This window comes from Euleptes europaea, chromosome 1 (assembly GCF_029931775.1).
Source record: "Euleptes europaea isolate rEulEur1 chromosome 1, rEulEur1.hap1, whole genome shotgun sequence".
Classification (NCBI taxonomy): Eukaryota; Metazoa; Chordata; class Lepidosauria; order Squamata; family Sphaerodactylidae; genus Euleptes; species Euleptes europaea.
Genome location: NC_079312.1, coordinates 18,293,023 through 18,314,934, shown reverse-complemented (window position 1 = coordinate 18,314,934; position 21,912 = coordinate 18,293,023). Strand labels below are relative to the sequence as shown.

At 47.0% G+C, this 21,912-nt stretch overlaps 2 protein-coding genes across 2 annotated transcripts in view; both read right to left on the bottom strand.

Moving 5' to 3' along the window:
• Nucleotides 1–21,912, bottom strand: part of LOC130472817 (zinc finger protein 436-like) — a 248,869-nt gene that overhangs the window by 50,042 nt on the left and 176,915 nt on the right. The gene's annotated exons all lie outside the window — the stretch shown is intronic.
• LOC130491940 (zinc finger protein 239-like) lies at nt 634–2,359 on the bottom strand. The gene is made up of 2 exons (XM_056865704.1): nt 2,316–2,359; nt 634–1,439 (listed from the first exon to the last, which is right to left on the bottom strand). The coding sequence occupies exons 1-2, from the start codon at nt 2,347–2,349 to the stop codon at nt 634–636; spliced, it is 840 nt and encodes a 279-aa protein (XP_056721682.1). The 5' UTR covers nt 2,350–2,359.

The window sequence follows — 21,912 nt, the reverse complement described above, 5'->3', positions numbered from 1 at the left end:
GGTTTTTCTGATTATAGCGACATGCAAAATAAGGGAGTTTTCAAGAACAGGATACCCTGCTTAAAATAGGAACTTGTGCATTTTTCCACCTCAGCATTTACTCTGAGGGGGAAACAGACAACTAAGTGTAGAATGAGACAAAGATTATGCACGGCGTAGAGGAAAAAGCCAAGATTTTTTTCTCCTAATACTAGAACTTATATATTTAGAAAAAATAAAATGTTTTCCCACGTCATTAACTTCTGGGACCCACTGCCAAAATATGTAGTGCTGGTCTCTAGCTTAAATGACTTTAAGTGGGGATTGGGTACATTAACGGAGGTCAGATCCAGAGGCACTGTACCTGAAATATCAGCGGCTAGGGGAGATGACAACAGGAGAAGGCTTTGGCCTCTGTGCCTCTGCTTGTAGGCCTTCTGAGGCATGTGGTTGGCTGCTGTGGAAACAGGATGCTGGCCTAGATAGAGCCTTGGTCTGACCCAGCAAGACTCCTATGGTATTTTTACGAACCACCTCATTCTGATTGCATGTGTCGATTAGGGAGGCTGCAATTTATGCTGAGCATTTACACGGTTTCATTCTTGCCATTTTCATTTCATGTGGAAAAAGATCTGGTCCTGAGTAAAGCTTTTCTCATGGAATGAGCACTTCCACAGTGTCTCCTGAGTTGGCAGGAACCAGGGTGGAATTCTGATTAAATCTCCTGCCAGCCTCAGAGGGTTTCGGTAAGTTTGGTCGCACATGGATCCTCTCGTGTTTAAGGAGGCCAGAACTCTGCTTGAACCTTTTCCCACAGTGTGCACATTTATACGGTTTCAGTCCTGTGTGGTTTCTCTTATGTCTCGTCAGGCTAGATTTGTTACTGAAGGTGTTGCCACAGTCTGAACACCGGTAGGGCTTTTCGCCGGTATGGATCCTCTCATGCTTCACTAGGTTGGAACTTTGGGAAAAACTTTTCCCACAGATGGAGCAGCTATACGGCGTCTCTCCCGTGTGGGTTCTCCCATGGACTAGGAGGCTGGAACTCTGCTTGAAGCTCTTGCCACAGTCCGAGCACTTATAGGGTTTCAATCCGGTGTGGTTCCTTTCATGCCTAATCAGGCTCGAACTCTGGCTGAACTTTTTCCCACAGATTACGCAGCCAAAGGGTTTCTCTCCAGTGTGTTTCCTCTTGTGCCTTGTTAGGCTGGATTTGTTACTGAAGCTGTTTCCACACTCAGGGCATGTATATGGTTTTTCTCCTGTGTGGGTTCTCTCATGGGTGAGGAGGGCCGATCGTTTCTTGAAGCATTTCCCACAGTCGGGGCATTTGTACCGCTTCTCCACCACATTTTGTCTCTCACGGTTAATGAGGTTGGATTTGTCACCAAAGCTTTTGCCGTAGATGGCGTAGTAGTGAGGTTTTTCTCCAGGGTAGATTATTTCACACTCGTTGTCTTCTGAAACAGATAATGACAACATCGATCACGAGGGTCAAAGCAACCTTTAGAGACCCCTGCCGCAAGGACATTAACTAATTAATTCTACAACTTTTTAACCCCACCGTTCTACCCTCACAAGGCCACCAAGGTGGCTAAATAATATTTAATTATGGTCTACATTTTATTCCTTTTGAGTAAGAGAGCTGGTGCAATATAAAGGTTAGAGCGCCAGACTCTAAACTAGGAGACTGCAGTTCAAATTCCCATTCCACCATGAAGCTCACTGAGTGACCCTGTGCCAGCGCTCTCTCTCAGATTCATCTAGCTTATAGATTTGTTGTGAGGATAAAATGGAAAAGGGGGTGTATCACATACACTACCCTGATCTGCTTGGAGAAAGTATAGGATAAAAATGAGATAGACTATCTAACTTCAGCAGTATTGTGTTCTCTGTTGTTTGTTTAATGGACTACAGAGGCCTGCTCACAATTCTAGGTTCAAAAACAATGTGGTCTTGTGGTGTGATTTTCCAGCTATGTTCTAGATAATGCTAGGGTTCCCAGTGAAAAGATTAGGGGTGAAAATGCATGGTCACTTTAGCCTCCTTTATTCCCTGTTTCAGCCAGGATTCAGCCAGGATCGAACGCAGTTCGGCAAAAACACATGTGTTCGATCCTGGCTGAAACAGGGAATAAAGGAGGCTAAAGCGACCATGTGTTTTCGCCCTAGGAATGCTGGACAAGATGTCTTATGCATTTGCTGCAAGGAAACTAGAGGAGAGGGTAGGATACAAATGGATGGAATAAAAACTAAATCCCTTCTGGCCTCGCAACAGCAACTGCCACCTGTGTGTACCCCTGCCCCACAAGCCGATTAAACAAGGAGAATTCATACCCAGTGAGATGACATCGGCATGGTTTTGCTGCATGATGTTCCGGTATAAAACTCTTGTGATTTGAATCTAGCAAAGCCTCCTTGCTTCTGTGCATGATAGAAGGACATCATCCATGTAGAGAAGAGAGAATTAAAAAAAAGTTTGAGCCAGAGTTGGGAGATAAATGGTTTTCCCATTTACCCATATCAGTTTGAATACAGATATCCAGTAGGTTTTGTCAGGTTCCATCAGGTGTGTCAACAACAGCTGATCAAAAGCTAAACCTTTTATTTATTTTATTTCAGACATTTCTACTGCTCCCACCACAATGTGGCTAACAATCTACAATAAAAACCTATTAGGTCAAATCCTCACAAAATCAAAAATCAGCCTAAAAAAATCACTAAAATATAAGTACTATCATCTAAATAGAAATACAGCTCACCTAGAGGCAGCTCTGTTTGGGGCAACTCAGCTCTTTGAGTGACAGCCTGCCACTCAAATAGTTCTTCAACAAATACACATACAAAAATGATTTGTCTGGACAGAAGCAGTAGCCCTCCTGCCATAAGCGGGCACTTAGCAACCCTAGCCTAACCTGCTTCTCAGGGTTGTTGTGAGATCCAAATTGAAGAGAACAATGAGGAGAATAATGAAGACAGCCAGCGTGGTGTAGTGGTTAAGAGTGTCGGACCAGGTTCGAATCCCAATTCATGCCATGGAAGTTCACTGGATGACTTTGGGCCAGTCACGCTCTCTCAGCCTAACCTCACAGGATTCGTGTGAGCATAAATCAGAGGAGAATTATGTAAGCCACTTTGGGCCCCCATTGGACAGAAAGGCAGGGTAAAAATGAATTAAATAACAACAACAACATATTCTGTCCTGAGCTCTTTGGATGGAAGGGGGGGGGGGGAGAGATAACAATGTGACAGAGCTTCAGCTAGAGAGACAGGACATGGAATAATCCTTTGTCATGTCAAAGTCCAGAGTTAGCAGTCCAGAAAAACACCCCACAGTTCCCTCTGCCGTGTAAACAGGCTCCTGTTATAGGCACAATCCTACTTCTGGAACATTTCCCTCTTTCTCAGCAGATGCCCTGAATAAATGCTCACATTCATCCCATTTTCAGACACCTGGTATGAAAAGGAGTCAACAGCCCTATTTGGGTAGCCTTGGTATCTAATAGGAATTTAAGAGGTGCCCACCTCCCACACTTCAGAAGTGTGGCAACAGGGAAAGTTGCATCCATCACATTTCTGTTTATTTACCACATTTATACCCCCTCACCTTCCTCCCCAATGGGGACCTAAGGCGGCCTGCATCGTTCTCCCCTCTTCCATTTTATCCTCACAGCAACCTTGTAAGGTAGTAGTAGAAAAGAGTAAGAGTCCAGTAGCACCTTAATATTTTCTGGCAGGGTATGAGCTTTCGTGAGCCACAGCTCACTTCTGCAGATACTTCAGATTCTGAAGAAGTGAGCTGTGGCTCACGAAAGCTCATACCCTGCCAGAAAATATTTTTGTTAATCTTTAAGGTGCTACTGGACTTTGCACTTTTCTACTACTGCAGACAGACTAACACGGCTAACCTACTTTACAAGATAATTCACAGTGGGTAGCCATATCTGAAGTATCTGAAGAAGTGAGCTGTGGCTCACGAAAGCTCATACCCTGCCAGAAAATATTTTTGTTAGTCTTTAAGGTGCTCCTGGACTCTTGCTCTTTTCTACTACTGCAGGCAGACTAACACGGCTACCCACTGTGAATTATCTTGTAAGGTAGGTTGGGCTGAGAGTGTGCAACTGGCCCAAGGTCTTTGTAGGTTATCCGGGCTGTGTAACCGTGGTCTTGGTATTTTCTTTCCTGACGTTTCGCCAGCAGCTGTGGCAGGCATCTTCAGAGGAGGAACACTGAAGGACAGCGTCTCTCTCACTGTCCTTCAGTGTTACTCCTCTGAAGATGCCTGCCACAGCTGCTGGCGAAACGTCAGGAAAGAAAATACCAAGACCACGGTCACACAGCCCGGATAACCTACAAGAACCAATGAACTCTGACCGTAAAAGCCTTCTCTCTGAAGATGCCGGCCACAGCTGCTGGCGAAACGTCAGGAAAGAAAATACCAAGCCCACGGTCACACAGCCTGGATAACCTACAAGAACCAATGAACTCTGACTGTGAAAGCCTTCGGCAATATTTTGGCCCAAGGTCACCCAGCAAGCTTCCATGGCAGAGTGGGGATTTGGACCTGGGTCTCCCAGAGCCTCAACCGACACTATAACCATTACACAACACTGTCTACAATAATGATGATGATGATGATGATGATATTTCAGCACTTTTAGCGTTCCAACTCTTCCACATTCCTTGCAACAGGCTTGCCCAACAGGCAAGCACAATAATCCGCTCCATTTTTTGCAGACAGATGGTCAAGCAACCTGCCCCAGGCCCCCAAATGACCACGTTGCAAAGTCGAGATCTTGATAGGGAGATCACAGCTCAGACCCCTGCTCACCCCAAAACAAACGATTTTCCGGGCTGCCCCCTCCCCAGGCCGTTTCTCTCACCCGTTCAGCGACCCGGACGCGACTCTTCCGTCCAGACGAGCCCTCGGGCGATGCGCCTGTCTCCTTGCACGGGCGGCCCTCCCACGGGTCCTTTCCTCCGCGGTCGCCACCCCTTCTGCAAAACGCGAAAGCGAGAGCCTCTCATCCACTCCCGTGTCAACGCCTCCCGAGCACCATTCACACGACCTGCAACCCACCTTTTGCAATCAAGCGCATGGGGGGTTCAGAAGAAACACGCATTGGGATAAGAGCGCGGGGTGGGGGTGGGGAGAATCCAGAGTTTTAGTTATTATGATTTATTATTAGAGTTTTAGTTATTGACTAGCCTGGTCGTGAGCAGGACGGATTAGTTAAAAGAGCATTAAGGCAGCTCTAATCCGAATTAAGCGAGCTGAACGACGCGCCCTCCACGAGCCGCTGGCTAATGAAGGGATCTCGGTTGGGTCTTTGGGAAGGGGGGGGGGGTTTGCAAAAGCGTTGCAGGCTTTCTCCTTATTGTTTCCCCCCCTCCTCTAAAGGCGGCTTTTCCTTTGTTTTCCGCTTCCCACCATGTGACTGAAGCACAAGCCAGAGCCCTGGCAAACCAAGCCCTGCTCAGCTGCTGCTGGAGCACATGGATGGGTTTTGCAGAGATTCTCCTTGGGCCCTGGGGGAAAGAAAGAAATTATGGGGGTTACCGCACTTGTATTCCCAGCGATGTATTAAGAGTTTGAAAACGTCTTGGAAAAATACTGTTCGCACTTTCTGTGCACTCCCAGCGATGTATTAAGAGTTTGGAAACGTTATAAAAAATACTGCTCGCACTTTGTTTGGCCCTTTTAGCTGTGAAGACGTTTTCCAACCTTTTGTAAGCCGTAGGATCCAAAAACCCTTTTAAAGCGATGGGGGTTACCGCACTTTGCATTCCCAGCGATGTATTAAGAGTTTGAAAATGTCTTAAAAAATACTGTTCGCACTTTCTATGCATTCCCACCGATGTATTAAGAGTTTGAAAACGTTTTAAAAAATACTGTTCGCACTTTGTTTGGCCCTTTTAGCTGTGAAGACGTTTTCCAACCTTTTATAAGCCCTAGTATCCAAAAACCCTTTTAAAGCAAGGGGGGTTACTGCACTTTGCATTCCCAGCGATGTATTAAGAGTTTGAAAACGTTATAAAAAATACTGTTCGCACTTTGGCCCTTTTAGCTGTGAAGACGTCTTCCAACCATTTATAAGCCGTAGTATCCAAAAAACCCTTTAAAGCGATGGGGGTTACCGCACTTTGCATTCCCAGCGATGTATTAAGAGTTTGAAAATGTTGTAAAAAACATCGCTTTAAGAGGGTTTTTGGATACCACGGCTTATAAATGGTTGGAAGACGTCTTCACAGCTAAAGGGGCCAAACAAAGTGAGAACAGTATTTTTTATAACGTTTTCAAACTCTTAATACATCGCTGGGAATACATAGAAAGTGCGAACAGTATTTTTTATAACGTTTTCAAACTCTTAATACATCGCTGGGAATACAAGTGCTGTAACAGCCAATGTTTTTTATAACGTTTTCAAACTCTTAATACATCGCTGGGAATACAAAGTGCGGTAACCCCTGGGCAGCTGTAAACCGTGGATAAATTGCTGATGGCTCCATGGAAATCCCTCCTTTGCGAAGAAGGAAAAAAAGCCCTAGACAAGGGCTTGAGGGTTGCAGGTTTTCAATCGGGCTATTCATGTTAGTGTAGAAGAAAATCGCAGTGAGTTTAGTAAAGGCCATTTATGCATGGGAGGTTTTGCCTTGGATTTGCCGCTCTCTAGATGCACATTTTTCGCATGCAAATTCTCAAAACTCAACAGTCAACCCCCCCATGCAGAGTTTTGAGAATTTGGGGAAGATGTGCATCTAGAGAGCGGCAAATCCAAGGCAAAACCTCCCATGGCCTAAGACTCTTTCAGTTCTACCCATTCTACCCATTTTTAACGGATAAAGGTTTTAGCAGCTCAGCAGTAGGCACATCCCTTGCCTCTGGGCCTTGCCTTCCCTCTTTTGAACAGACTACTGCAAGCTCTTCAGGGCAGACATCAGGCACTGGCTTGATACACGGTGATAGTTGCTGATAGGGTTGCCAACCTCCAGGTGGGGGCTGGAGCTCTCCCAGAATTACAACTGATCTCCAGAATATAGAGATCAGTTCCCTGGGAGAAAATGGCTGCTTGGAGGGTGGACTCTATGGCATTATACCTCACTAAGGCTCCTCCCCTCCTCGGACCCCAACAAGACAGTTCCAGCATATATGTTGAAATACCCAAGGACAATAATCCTTGGGGTCCTCAGCACCAAGTCTAACACTACCTCTATCAGCACAGCCAGAGATCCCACTGGTAAACTGGGCAGCCGGTACTCCAGCTGGCAACCCTATCTACTCAACAGGTTCCCCCACTTTGGGAAGCATGGAAGAAACCTGCTGAACACTGTGCTGAGAGTTTGTAAGCAGCAGTCCATAGGATGGTGAACCTGGACTGATGAGGCTTGGTTCAAATCCTGATTGAGACATGAAACCCAGGAGTTGTTGGCCTAAGCTACCTCACAGGGCTGTTGTGATGATAAAATGTAACAGCACACACTTCTGTAGAGGTGGCTGTGTGGCGGAAAAGGGTTGTCATCACAACTTGCCCAGCAGGGGTCCATGGAAGCCCCCATGGCTTCTCCACAGGGGCACAGAAGCAGGCAAGTGGGTGGGGTTGCCAGGTCCAGGTTGGGAAATACCTGGATACCATTTTCTCTAGAGGGAGTGATCTGTGTTGCCTTGAGATCAGTTGTAATAGTGGGAGATCTCCAGCCACCACCTGGAAGTTTAATTGACTGTTCATTAATGTAGTTTATATATAGGTGTGGTAGAGTTTGTTATCATTCTGTAATAATACATACATAGCCTGATGACATCATGAAGAGGTGCGACTGAAGATAGATATGAATGGGGAAGTTCCCTAGGAGGAAATTACTCTCTCGCCCTTTTGCTGCTCTAATTATTAGGCATTTCGACACAGTAATAGAATCATAGAGTTGGAAGGGACCACCAAGGTCATCTAGTCCAACCCTGTTCAGATTACCAGATGTTACCCCTCCAGCTGAAATCATCCAGTATTCAAAGTCTACTCTTTACAAGAGTCATCATGGACAGACAGCATGTCTGACCCATAAAGCAGGTACAAAATCAAGAGGTCCAAAGTGGATCAAGGAGCCAAGAACAAGGCACCAAGAACAAAACTAGGCTGCAAATGCTAAACTTTATGGCCAAGGGTCTGAGTTGGCCTGAGCTCATTTACCAATCAGATCCATGGCTGGTGATGTCAATTAACTACATAACCCCATTAATAGCCATGTGACCCAGAAGGTCAGAGTGTTGCCTTTTATGCAGGGACTTTTCCCCACGGTCACCCCCACCGATTGCTTTGGGGCTTCCTTTTGATTATGCATGCCTTTTCTGCCCGTCAGAGGTTGCCTCGCTCTCCCCGTGCGTTTTGCCCACATTTTCCAGATTCTGGCTATAGCAGCATCTGGAAAACACGGGCAAAACGCGCGGGGAGAGCGAGGCGACCTCTGACGGGCAGAAAAGGCATGCATAATCAAAAGGAGGCCCCCAAGCAGTCAGCGGTGGTGACCCCAGGGAACATCCCGGGCATAGAAGGCCTGAGATAAAGTGGTGGGGCTTATCTGCAGGCTAAGCCCTCCCATTTCTCACAAGTGACAAAGCTCATAATTCCATGTCCTCTAACTGGAAGGAATGTTCTTGGCCGTGGATACTAAAAGGGAGTCAGGACAGAAACTGCCTCCTCCCAGCACCCGGGCACTCTTATCTCAGTTGCAAAAGGTCAGTTTGCTGAATCTCAAGCAATAACACAGTTATTTTTCCAACTTAAAACTTTTCTGTTGTAGGCATGAAGCCTCAACCCATGCGTAAGAGGACAGGAAACTGCACTAAGGGACTGTTTCTTCCCAGATGCTCCCCAGCCTTCCTAGGACTTCCCTCTCACAAGTCTGTTTTCAAATGAAACTCACAAGACGAGAAACCTTTATTATGAACACATATCTCTTTTTTATTTTGTATAAAAGGGATACAGAAAGGAAAAAAAAGGGAGAGGAAAAAATAAGATAAAAGATACGTCATCCTCCAAGCTTCCACGTAATTTAAATTTGAGATGAACACGTATCTCAACAAATTGAAAACTCCCCCCCCACACACACACACTTCATTTTATGTGTTGGTTCTGGTGACTGGAACCCCGGAGATGGCCTTTCCAGAGCTATAAAACAGAACTCGTCATATTATTCTTTATCAATGGGCCTGGTGTGAAATTACTGTCTTAAGACAGTTGGAGGTAGCCTTTCGAACGCACCCAAAATAAGGGCAGGACAGTCTCTCCAGAGAAGGAAGCACCAGAGAACTCATAGATGAGAGCTGCTCTGTCAGCGTCGAAAAAGGCCACGTGACCTCCAGCATAGTTCAGACACACTCGGATCCTCTCCATTTCCCCACTCACGGTCTGGAGAGGGTTACGGTCATTTATCGAAGACCTGTAGGATCCCCCCCACTTTCCCAACTCCCAGAATCCTTCTTCAGGACTAAAGATGATGTCTCCCTTCCTCCACACAGACTTTCTGGCCACCCCCACAGCCCATGCATCCTCACTTCCCACAAGCACTTCCCAGAAATGGCGGCCTGCTCTGAATCCCTCACCTCCCAGAACAAAGGCATATGTGTCAAATCTCTCAAGAAAGTTAGGCAGACCCTGAAGGACAGGGTCTCTCAGTGTCAAGTGTGTAGGAAGGGTAATATATAGTCAGAAAGGGGTTGGGTTTGAGCTGAATCATTGTCCTGCAAAAAGTAACAAAGAGAGACCCTGTCCTTCAGTGTTACTCCTCTGAAGATGCCTGCCACAGCTGCTGGCGAAACGTCAGGAAAGAAAATACCAAGACCACGGTTACACAGCCCAGATAACCTACAAGAACCAATGAACTCTGACCATGAAAGCCTTCGACAATATTTGGAGAAATTTCCCTTTGCGTCGCAGAGGTTTGCAAATGGGATGGATGTTGCTGCGGGGATGTACTGAAACGAATGGCAGGGTAGGCCACGAGAAACAATGGGAGAGGCTGCTCAGCCCTTTGAAGATAAATGGGAGCCTGGATTGCCAGTTGACTTTGCATGGGCTCCATTCGTTTTAGTACATTCCATGCTGCAGGCATGGAGAGATCAGAATTCGCGAGCTTGGGAAACCTCTCCCGCCGACTGCCCGAATGGAAAGGAAGAAGAAAAGCTGGAAGTTCACAGATGGTGCAGAGTCGAAGGGCTACAGGAGAAAACCAGGGACTTAAAGGGGGGGGAAGAGAGAGAAGAGGCACCCACGTGCATTCTCCTCTTTCCAAAAAAAGCTCCAAGACTAGGTTCAGATTGGCCCAACCCCTCTTGCTGGGGGTTGGCAGAAACTTTCCAATTTCCCCGAGGACGCTGAATCGAAGGACAGAAGCCTCTACGGTTGCGATCCACCCCCCCCCTCCCGCCGCTTTCCCTGCGGCTCTGGGCCGTTTCCAGAACAGAGGTACACGTGTGTCCCCCTCCAGACAGAGAAACTATGGGCCATTTATGCTTGGGACTTTTGCCTTGGATTTGTTGCTCTGTAGATGCACATTTTCCTTGGCTCCACCACTTAACACACACAGATCCGCATTCTCAAAACTCAAAAAAAAAATAAACCCCCATGCAGAGTTTTGAGAATTCAGATGGGGAAATTGTGCATCTACAAAGCGGCAAATCCAAGGCAAAACCTCCCCTGCATAAACGGGGACGGGGTAAAAGCCAGAACGGCCCGGAACGGATATTAAACAAATCTTACTGTTATGGACGGATCACAGATCAGTCAAACAAAGGCAGTTAATAGCAAGCAGTTTATTCAGGATACATGACTGCAGTTCATGGAGAGAAAGCACAAGGTGCTGTCTCTGAAGTCTGTGACGCAGCACAGCTCAATTTATAGTCCCGACGCAGCATGTTCCCTCTCTCCCTCTTTGGCCAATGACAGGCCATGCGAAGAGGTTACATTCTACCTATCACAACGCTTGTTCAGTTTTTCTGCCTGGATACAGGATGGCTCCATTTCACTTACATGTAAACTTCACAACTTAAAATGGCGTTGTCTCATTAAACTTATCTAACATAACATGGTGGCGTTTTTACAGCCAATACACATAACTTTCTATGTAATTTCAAAATGTCATTTCTTCCATATCAATCCCCCATTTCTTTTATTTATACCAGTTTTGAAATTACACTTTACTTTCTTTCATCCATATCCAACCATATTATCCCATTTTCATTACAGAGCTCATCTTTCACTTCCTTTAGCACCATTTGTCTCACTCTTGGCTTTAAGACTGCTCCACATAGGGCTGGGATACATTGAATATAACAACATACTAGGACTCCAATTACACTCATCCCCAATACTATCATGAATAGTAGTTTCAACCAACCCCAGGGGATCCATCCAGTAATCCAATTCCACGGATCCCACCCTTGGTCTGGGTCGTTATTTTGCTCATGCATTACCTGTGCTACTTGTTGGATTTTATATATGTCAGTTTCTATCTCCCCACTTTCATTTATCCAATGGCAACAGGTGGAATTAATGTAAACACACAACCCTCTTTGTAAAGCTAACATCCTATCTAAAGCAACTCTATGTTGAAAAACTACTTGGGCCAGACTCTGAACTTCTGTCTGGACTGCTTGTAAACCTGCCATTGTGGTGTTAGCCAATATCTCAATCTCACCTGAAATATTCTTTAGCTGGTTTACATTCCAGGCCACCCCTAGCCCTGGAATGGTAATGGCCCCAAACCTTGACCATTCAGACAAATATCCGAAGAGCTTGTTCAGGTTGTTGGTGAGAATGTAAGGTGAAACCTGGGGCTACATACAGGTCCCTTCCCCAAAAGGGGGTAATAGTTTCCCTGCCCAATTCCCACAAACCCAATAAATGCCCTTAGGCATTCCTCCAACCCAAGACTTACTTCCTGACTGGTTTCTGCTCCATAATGTAATTGTCAGTACAGAAAATGGTTTATTCCCTCCTGGTCCCATAAAACTGTATAAGGTAGGGACTTGACTTGAATTATGATGGATTACTTGAGGTATAAAATCTATGGTTGTAGTATTAGTCCAGGTAAAATTACAGTCTTCCCATTTTATTGTCAGTTTACAGTTGGGGTACTTCCCTACCAGTAAGGGATGTGGTTTAGTAAAGTTTTCACAACTCCCTACAATACTTTGGAAACAAACAGCAGCTTTTGGCCATTGTCGGTTGGTGGGGGTCCAAACTTGGTTCTTTAAGATGGTCAGATGTTTGCTAACGCCATGAGTATAAATCCATACCTTTGTTTTATTCCAATCTCTAGGGGAAAGAGGATCTGTTGTGAAATAAGGATAACCTTAGGGAGCATGAGAGATTGTGATTCCACAAATCCAGCATTGAGTTTTGTTAGCAGCTCTAGCTACAATATTTCCTTCTTTCAAGTATGTATTGTTTGTCCACCCCCCTAGTACAGGATGAAATAAAGTCAGTAAGGCAAAGCAATTGACCACCAAAGAACTCATACTGCTGAGTGTCAGTACTCCATACCCAAGGGTTCTTATCTCTTTCCTCATTTTCGCAAGGATCAGCAATGCACTTGACACACCACTGGTTATGCTAAAAATAGGGCTGTTTTCACTTCTCAGGGGATGTTCCTCTGAGACTGTCAGAAACCCTTGACAATGTTCTCAAATTCGAACTATAGGATCTAGCAACTCTTTCTGGAAATAATATTTAACTTTATCCTTCTACTATTTGGTAGGATCTTAATAGCAAAAAGTTACTTTTCCCAAAAAGACCCGTTTATCCCACCCACTATATACTTTCAAACTTTCCCTTTATAGAACTGGCAAAAAGATCCGGACCACTTTAATTGAGGTCCACAAAGAAACTGTAAAGGCTTTTCAAATTATAAAGCAAATCTGCAGTATCGGGCCCTTCCGTCCCAATTGGGGTTGTTGTCTTGATTATAGCTTTGCAGCTGCAAGGCAAATATTAAGTTCTTTTACCGATGCAGGGTGAATTTAAAGGGTTGTCAAGGCTTCCTTCAGCTCTCCAGGGTATCTGGTCCAGTTCCAGAGGAGCAGGGACCACCTTGACCCTTGTATGGTGAGTCCAACCCCCTTCAGCTGTGCGGACAGCGGTTTCCGTAGTTAGAAGCACTTGGAACGGCCCATCCCAACTTGGCTGTAGAGGTTCGACCTTCCACCTTTTCAGGAGTACCCAGTCGCCAGGTTGGATAGAGTGAACTGTCACTTCGAGTGGTGGAGTCTGATGTAACAGACCTTGTTTTCTGCGGGTAAATAGAATAGAGAAAAGCGACAGCACGTACCTTCTCAAAAAGACATCTTTTAGCTCATGTATGCCCTCTTGTGGCTTTTCAGGGGCAATGTCCCAAATAGAATAACCATATAACATTTCAAATGGTGACAATCCAATTCCTGTCCTGGGTTTGATTCTAACACTAAACAAAGCTAAGGGGAGAACTTTTGTCCATGGGAGGTTGCTATCAATCATAAGTTTCTTTAGTGTCCTTTAAGGGTTTGATTCATTCTCTCCATCTGCCCTGAACTCTGTGGGTGCCATGGGGTGTGTAGTTTCCAAGAGATTCCCAACCCTTTCATCACCCCTTGGAGTACTTTCCCAGTAAAATGTGTTCCGCGATCTGAATTCAAACGTTCAATTAACCCGAACCTCGGTATCACATGTTCCAAAAGAATTTTCGTGACCGTGGATGCAGTGGCTCAAGAGACTGGAAAAGATTCCGGCCATCCGGTCAGTTGATCAACTGAGACTAAGCAATATTTTAACCTTCCCACCTGTGGGAGCTCTATAAAGTCTACTTGTAAACTTTGAAAAGGCCTGGTGGCAAGGGGGTGACCTCCAGTCAGGGTGTGGTTTCCCCCTCTCTTATTTACCTTCTGGCAAGTGACACAGCTTGAAGTGATTTGTCTTGCTATTGTCCATACCCCAGACCCTACATACTTGACTAGAAATGCTTCCACCAATGCTTCAGCTCCCCAGTGACTTCCCTCATGCAGCAATTTAAACACTTCCCTCACCAGTCCTTTAGGCAGCCAGCATCTCCCATCAGGTAGAACTAGCTGGCCATCCTTTTCTACTGCCCCCTGCTGGGTTGCTTTTTCTAATTTTCTCTGTGTATATTTAAATGGGGGCTCAGGGTGTGCTGCCAAAGGGATCATGGCTGCAACCGTATTTCCAGCTTCTAGAGAACTGAGGGTAGCTCGTTTAGCCTGTTCATCTGCCCTTCGATTACCCATAGCTTCTTTTGAGGATCCTGATTGATGCCCTTTTACATGAATTACTGCCACCTGGGCTGGTTTCTGCAAAGCCTCTAAGACTTCTTGGACTAACTTAGGGTGAGCTACTGATTTTCCCGTAGAAGATAGCAGTCCTCTCTCCATCCAGATTTTTCCAAACACATGTACCACCCCACAAGCGTATTTTGAGTCAGTATAGATATTTACATTTTGATTAGAGTTCTAAAGCCCTTTTTAAAGCATAAAGTTCAGCTGTTTGTTCTGACATTGACAGAGGGAGAGCTCCTGATTCTACTTCTTGCCCCCCCTCTTCTACCACTGCATACCCACTACATCTTCTTCCCTGGATTACCCTGGATGAACCATCAATAAAAACATTAACAGCACCCTCCATTGGTACCTCTCCTAAATCTTCCCTAGTTTTTGTTTGTAAGGCTACTATTTCAACACATGGATGATCAATCTCAAGTTCCCTTTTCATTGTAGGGGAAAGTCCCAATACAGGACTAGAGCCTTCATGAGTAGTGAGGACCAAATCAGGCCACTCCAAAAGCACAGCCTCAATTTGCAATAGTCTGGTGTCTGTCATCCACTGCCTGGCAGTGTGAGTCAAGATTGCTCGAATTTGGTGGGGGGAATGAACAACCAAGGCCCCTCCCCAGATAAACTTCCTTGCCATCTTAACCAGTAAGGCTGCAGCTGCACAAGCTTGTAAACAAGGGGGCCATCCTCAGACTACCGGGTCCAGCATCCGGGAGAAGTATGCCACTGGTTGGTTTACCCCACCTTTCAGCTGCACCAAGGCCCCTATTGCAAACTGCTTTCTGGTGGTTACATACAGATGGAAGGGCTTCTGCAAATTTGGAAGACCCAAGGCCGGAGCTGACACTAGGTCCTGCTTTATTCCCTGAAAGGCTGCTTTCTCTTCCTTGGTCCATTCTAATCGATCAGGCTCAGAATCTCTAAGTTTTAAGGGGGGCTGTTCGAGTAGCGAAACCCTCAATCCAAAGTCTACAAAAAATTACAGTTCCCAAAAACCCTCTTAATTCCTTTTTTGTTTGGGGTAGAGGTATATCTTGAATAACTCGCACCCTTTCCATATCAATTAACTTTTTGCCCTCCTTCAGAATGTGCCCTACATACTTAACCTGGTTCTGACAAAATTGAATCTTTTTCTTTGATACCCGGAGCCCTTTGCCAACTAGAAAGTTAAGCAGGCTTATGGAGGCCTCTTGGACTGATTTCCCTTCCTCCCCACTTAGCAGCAAATCATCAACGTACTGCAGGAGCTGGACACCTGTTGGTGGTACCCACTCCATCAGGAGAGACTGGAGGATCTCCCCAAATATTTTGGGGGATTCTGTGAACCTCTGGGGAAGAACGCACCACTGGAAACGAGTCACCTGACCAGTGTCAGGGTGGGGCCATTGGAATCCGAAGGGTCCCCGGCTCCCTTTTGCCAATGGGACACTAAAGAAAGCCGATTTAAGATCAATAACAGTGTAAATCTGGTGGTTAGGAGGGATTTGGTTCAAAATTGTATATGGATCAGGTACTATAGGGGCCCGGGGAACAACAGCTTCATTAATTTTTCTAAGGTCTTTCACCATCCTATAAGTTCCATCTGGCTTCTTAACAGGTAAGATAGGAGTATTGTAAGGAGATACAGAAGGTTCTATCAACCCGTCATCTAGGAGTTCTTTTATTACTGGCCTTAATCCATCCTTAGATTCCTGGGGGACCAGATACTGCCTAACTTGAATTGGGCGGTCGTGCTTAAGGGTAATTTGCACAGGAGTTACATCCAGAAGACCTGGATTGCCCGGCCTAGCCCATACGGTCGGATCAATTAACGGTTCATCTTCCTCCCTGAGGGCCCCCTGAAGTACACTACATCCTTTCCTTGTCAAATGTATTTGAAGTCCTAATTTACACTGCAGATCCCTCCCCAATAAATTCAAACCACTTGCTGGCATCCACAGAAGTGGATCTTTTTTTTGATCTTTTTGATCTTTTCCCTGAACTGTAACTAATAATGGGCCTAATACAGAGCAGTGGTAGGGGTCCCACTAACCCCTGTCACTTTTACACTTCCTTCAGTAAGTGACATACCAGGGACCTTTTGGCAGAGAGTGGAGCGGGTGGCTCCAGTATCCACCAAAAAGTCAACAGGTTCCTTATTGGGGCCCACCTCCAAAGTTAACATGGGCTCTGTTGAGGACGGGCCATTGTACAAGAGCCCATGACCCCCCTAATCCTCTTCATACTGAAGTGCCTGAAGATAAGTAGCCTCCCGGCCTGAACCATTCCTATTAGGGCACTCCCTCTTCCAGTGACCAGTCTCTTTGCAAATGGCACACATATCATGAGGGAGGGGTGTCCTCCCTCCTCTGCCTTTCTGATTACCTCATCCCCTCTGGCTGGGGTAACCTGGGGCACTCCCAGATGCCCACGGGGGTGCCAAGCCTCTCCTTCCCATGCCCCTGCTTATTCCTCCTCCTCTGGACCTGCTCCCATCTCTAGCTCCTCTCATCTTCCATTCTTTTCTAACCTTTCTTTTCTCTTTCTCTTCGTCCCTTCTGACCATCACTTTCTGGGCCTCTGTTACTAGTTCTGTAATTGATTTATTTTCCCACCCCTCTATCCTTTTAATGTCTGGGTATGATTTAGCCATAAATTGGAGTTTAAGGGTGGATTGATTCTCGGCTGCCTCTGGATCTAATCCAGTATAGTGGCGCATATTAATCTTTAGGCGCTCTAGAAACTCTGAGGGGGTTTCTTCCTTTTTCTGAGGGTTTTCAAAAGCTTTAGTAACATTGGTGATTTTGGGGACTAATTTCACAAATCCTTTAAAAAGTAGTTCCCTATAATCTTCTAAATGTTTCCTTCCTTCTGGGGTCTGAGAATCCCAATCGGCTGGCATTGCAAAGGGAACTTGGGCCTCTGCGTCTGCTGGAGTACAAGCCACTCCTGCAGGCCCTCTTTCCCGCCAAATTTTCCGGGCCTGTTCTACTGCTCCGTTAATATCTTCATTGTTTGTGAATTGCCGACAGATATGCAGCAATTCAGTTACAGTATATATCTGAGGGCCAAGGAGTCCATCGAGATCCTTGGTAAATTTCTCAGGGTCATTGGTTCTTGTAGCTTATCCGGGCTGTGTAACCGTGGTCTTGGAATTTTCTTTCCTGACGTTTCGCCAGCAACTGTGGCAGGCATCTTCAGAGGAGTAACACTGAAGGACAGTGTCTCTCAGTGTCAAGTGTAACATGGACTGACACAAACAGGACACAGGGTCTTATTCCAAGACACTGAAAGACTGGACAATTCTACCAACTATTTTGTCAGATTGCACAGAGAAGCCATTGAAATTCATAAACATCAGCACAACTTTAACAGAAAAGAAGAGAGTTTAAGAATGAATAAGGCTTGGCTTCCTGTCCTGAAAACCTCCAGACTAACAAAGGCTACAGTCAACGATAGCCATGCAGATTAGGTTTGGATTTCACACATTAACAGATCACTTCAGGATACAATTGGTTCCATATTAACATACCACATCCTCATTAGCACATTATCTGGATACTTACAGGACAATGATTAGCACATTACTTTTTGCAGGACAATGACTCAGCTCAAACCAAAACCCCTTTCTGACTACTATATATTACTCTTCCTACACACTTGACACTGAGAGACTCTGTCCTTCAGTGTTACTCCTCTGAAGATGCCTGCCACAGTTGCTGGCGAAACGTCAGGAAAGAAAATTCCAAGACCACGGTCACGCAGCCCGGATAACCTACAAGAACCAATGAACTCTGACCGTGAAAGCCTTCGACAATATTCTCAGGGTCATCTTGTAATTTAGGCAATTGGGCCTTCATTCCCCGGATGTCAACTGATGTTAGAGGGACTTCCACATAACCCCGGGAAGGGATATGGGAGCCCATTGAAGGGGTGCTTCTGCTGCCATTTCCATGTGAGGCAGAGATTCAGTGGCTGGACAGCTCCCACATTGGCCGCAGAGCCAGAAAAGAGGTCGTGAGGGCAAGGGCCAGCGTCGCTGCACTGGCAACTCCCAGACACCTTCGCGGACATTCGCATGGAGGATCAGCCATCCTTTTGGTTTCCAAAATATAGTTCTGAAGTGTCTGTAAGGCATGCCACTGTAAGCCCCTGCAAGGCATGCCACTGTTTTTTGCTGAGATATGATTTAATTCCCGTTCCGGGCCATTTTGGGCCTTTCCGGAAGCATTTTGGCCGGGGCAGGGTTAATATATGCGCAATCTCTCCCTGTTTTGATTTCTAAAATATTGTTCAGGAGCCCATGCAAGGCATGCCACTCTTTTTTGCTGTGGAATGATTTGTTTAATGCCCGTTGCGGGCTGTTCTGGGCCATTTTGGGCCATTCCGGAGGCATTTTGGCCTGGAAAGGGTTAATAAATGCACATTCTCTCCCCATTTTGATTTCTAAAATATCGTTCTAGAGCCCCTGAAAGGCATGCCACTTGTTTTTGCTGTGGTATAATTTGTTTAATGCCCGTTCCGGGCCATTTTGTACCGTTCCGAAGGCATTTTGGGCTGTTCGGGAGTCATTTTGGCCTGGAAAGGGTTAATAAATGCACGCTCTCTCCACGTTTTGATTTCTAAAATATTGTTCTGGAGCCTTTGAAAGACCTGCCACTGTTTTTTGCTGTGGTATGATTTGTTTAATGCCCGTTCCGGGCTGTTCCAGGCCATTTTGGGCCTTTCTGGAGGCATTTTGGCCTGGAAATGGTTAATAAATGCGCTCTTTCTGCGTTTTGATTTCTAAAATATTATTCTGGAGCCCCTGCAAGGCATGCCACTGTCTTTTGCTGTGGTATGATTTGTTTAATGCTCGTTCCGGAGGCATTTTGTGCCATTCCGGAGGCATTTTGGCCTGGAAAGGGTTAATAAATGCGCACTCTCTTCCATTTTGATTTCTAAAATATTGTTCTGGAGCCCCTGCAGGGCATGCCACTCTTTTTTGCTATTTTCGTGGTATTATTTGTTTAATGCCCGTTTCGGGCCATTCTGGGCCTTTCCGGAGGCATTTTGGCCTGTAAAGGGTTTATAAATGCGCGCTCTGTCCAGGTTTTGATTTCTAAAATATTGTTCTGGAGCCCCTGCAAGGCATGCCACTGTTTTTTGCTGTGGTATGATTTGTTTAACGCCCATTCCGGGCCATTTTGTGCCGTTCCGGAGGCATTTTGGCCTGGAAAGGGTTAATAAATGTGCACTCTCTCCGCGTTCTGGAGCCCCTGCAAGGCATGCCACTGTTTTTTGCTGTGGTATGATTTGTTTAATGCATTTAAAAGGGCAGGCACCAAAGCTTCTGCTCTTGGAGAACGCGGAGCTGTGCAAGGTAGGGACCCACCTTTATTGAACTCCGAAGTGAGTGAATAGCTCGACTTGACCCAGCCTGGTGTTGCTACCGTATATACCCATGTATAAGCCGACCCGCGTATAAGCCGAGGTGCCTAATTTCTCCCCAAAAATGGGGGAAAATTAGGCACCCGTGTATAAGCCGAGGGTCGGCTTATAACCCCTCCCCCCCCGCAGGCTTACCTGGGCTCCCGGCAGCAAGCGGCGTGGGCCTGGCGGAAGCGGCGGCACAGCCGGGCGAGGACCAGGGCAGCCTCTTTGCAGCTGCAGGAGGCCGCCCCAGGCCGCCCTCGGCCGCGAGAAGCAGCGGTGCGGCCGGGCGAGGGCCAGGGCAGTCGCCCCAGGCCGCCCTCGGCTGCGAGAAGCGGCGGCGCAGCCGGGCGAGGGCCGGGGCAGCCTCTTTGCAGCTGCAGGAGGCCGCCCCAGGCCGCTCTTGGCAGCAGGAAGCGGCGTGGGCCCGGCGGCGGCAGCAGTAAGTTCTCTCCTCCCTCCTCCCCCCTACCCTACCCTACCGTATTGACCCGCGTATAAGCCGAGTTCGGCTTTTTCAGCCCTTTTTTGGGGCTGAAAAACTCGGCTTATACTCGAGTATATACGGTATGTTGTTTACATGGAGGTCCCCGAGTATACATTCAGTAGTGGAAGAAATTTCCCTCAAGTCCGCCACTTCAGTCTGTGGGTAACGTGTTCCATTAGGATAATTTTCCTGTAGCCAAAACTTGAAAGGATGTGGGATATCTGACAACAGATTTCCAAGCATCTCATCTAGTTTTCCCTTGCGAAGTAACAAAGAATGAGCTTTGGGGGTCTTCCTGTCAACTGCCAGAGATTGGGGTGGGGTGGAGGTGAAAAAGGACAGGCTGAGGGCAGGATTAAACCTCATGGGGGCTGGCAGAGGTCTACTAGTCCCTTTAGACCAGACCTGTTATTATTTATTATGGGAAATGGATCTTTCCGTGTAACCCTTAAAGGGGTGGGGGAAGCTCAATAGGAGCCGGCGTGACCCCAGCATAAGGGCCTATTTAACCCCAGCGTAGGTGCCTATTTAACAGGCACTTATGCCATCCTGGGTGGCACACACAGCGGTGCCTGGGAGCCGCAGAGCCAAACGATGCAAGAGCGGCTGGGTCAACCCCCACGGTGGCATATCTCCACTGCAGAGGCGTGCTGTTGGTGCGAAAGGGGGCATTCCCAGAGGCAGGACTGACATTAGTCAGCCTCCTGAGAGCCTTCAGGCTGGTAATGCCCACTTTTCTTGGCGTAAAGTTATGCCAGCTAAAATTGTGGGGTATCCCATAAAGCCCCATTATCGGAGTTTGACAGTTCTCCCCCCCCCCCCCGCTTGGTGCAGCCATGCCCCCAGGGCCCAGGTGGCTGAGGATGTCGACCAAGTGGCTGGCCAATGGACTGGGGGTGGAAGGGGGCCAAGCCCCCACAGCAGCACCCAATAGCAAAGCACCAACCCCCTCATAAGCACCTCAGTAACCTTTCAGCAGGTAAGGTGTGCACAGCTCAGGATGCTGACCATCTGTTCCCAGCCGTGTGGACTTAGCGCGAGCAGCTTGGCATTAATGGTGGTGGCAAGAGCACAGGGCTGGCGCTTTGTACAAAAACCCACCTGGGAGAGCAAAGTCCACATACTTTGCAGCTGCGTTCTCCCACTCAAGTTTCATTTCAGGCACAACAGATGTACAGGCAGGATGGGACGCCCAATGGGGCGCCCACACCATTTCAGGTAAGCTGGGTAGTGCACCCTCAAACCACCTTCTTGCCCCCCTTTCCCTCTGCTGGGGTTGGCAGCCCTCACGGGCTGGGCAGCTCTTGTGCTCCTCTGCCAACGAGGGGGTGTGATGTTCTAGGGCAAAGGCAGAAGGGGGGGGTGAGATGGATGAGAAACTGTCTCCCATCTCCTGGAGTAGTGGGCCACTGAAGATGGTCATGGAGCAAGGCCGTTGGGGTGAATAACAGTTCACCAAAACTCACGGGGCTATGTATCCCCAAAGACAACTTGCACCCTTTACATTTCAGAGGAGCACAGCCCCCCCCCCCAGAGGATGGCAAGCAGGACCCATCAACAAGCGTGAGGCGGCCAGCGTCTCCAGGGGAACTGATCCCTGTCTCCTGGAGATCAGCTGTAATCCCAGGAGATCTCCAGCCACCTCCTGAAAGTTGGCTACCCTACTTCATCCTCAGCACTGTGGGACACCTCCCAAAAGGCCTTGAGGTGCCCAAAGCCCCAGGAGGGTGGGGTCTCGCATTGGG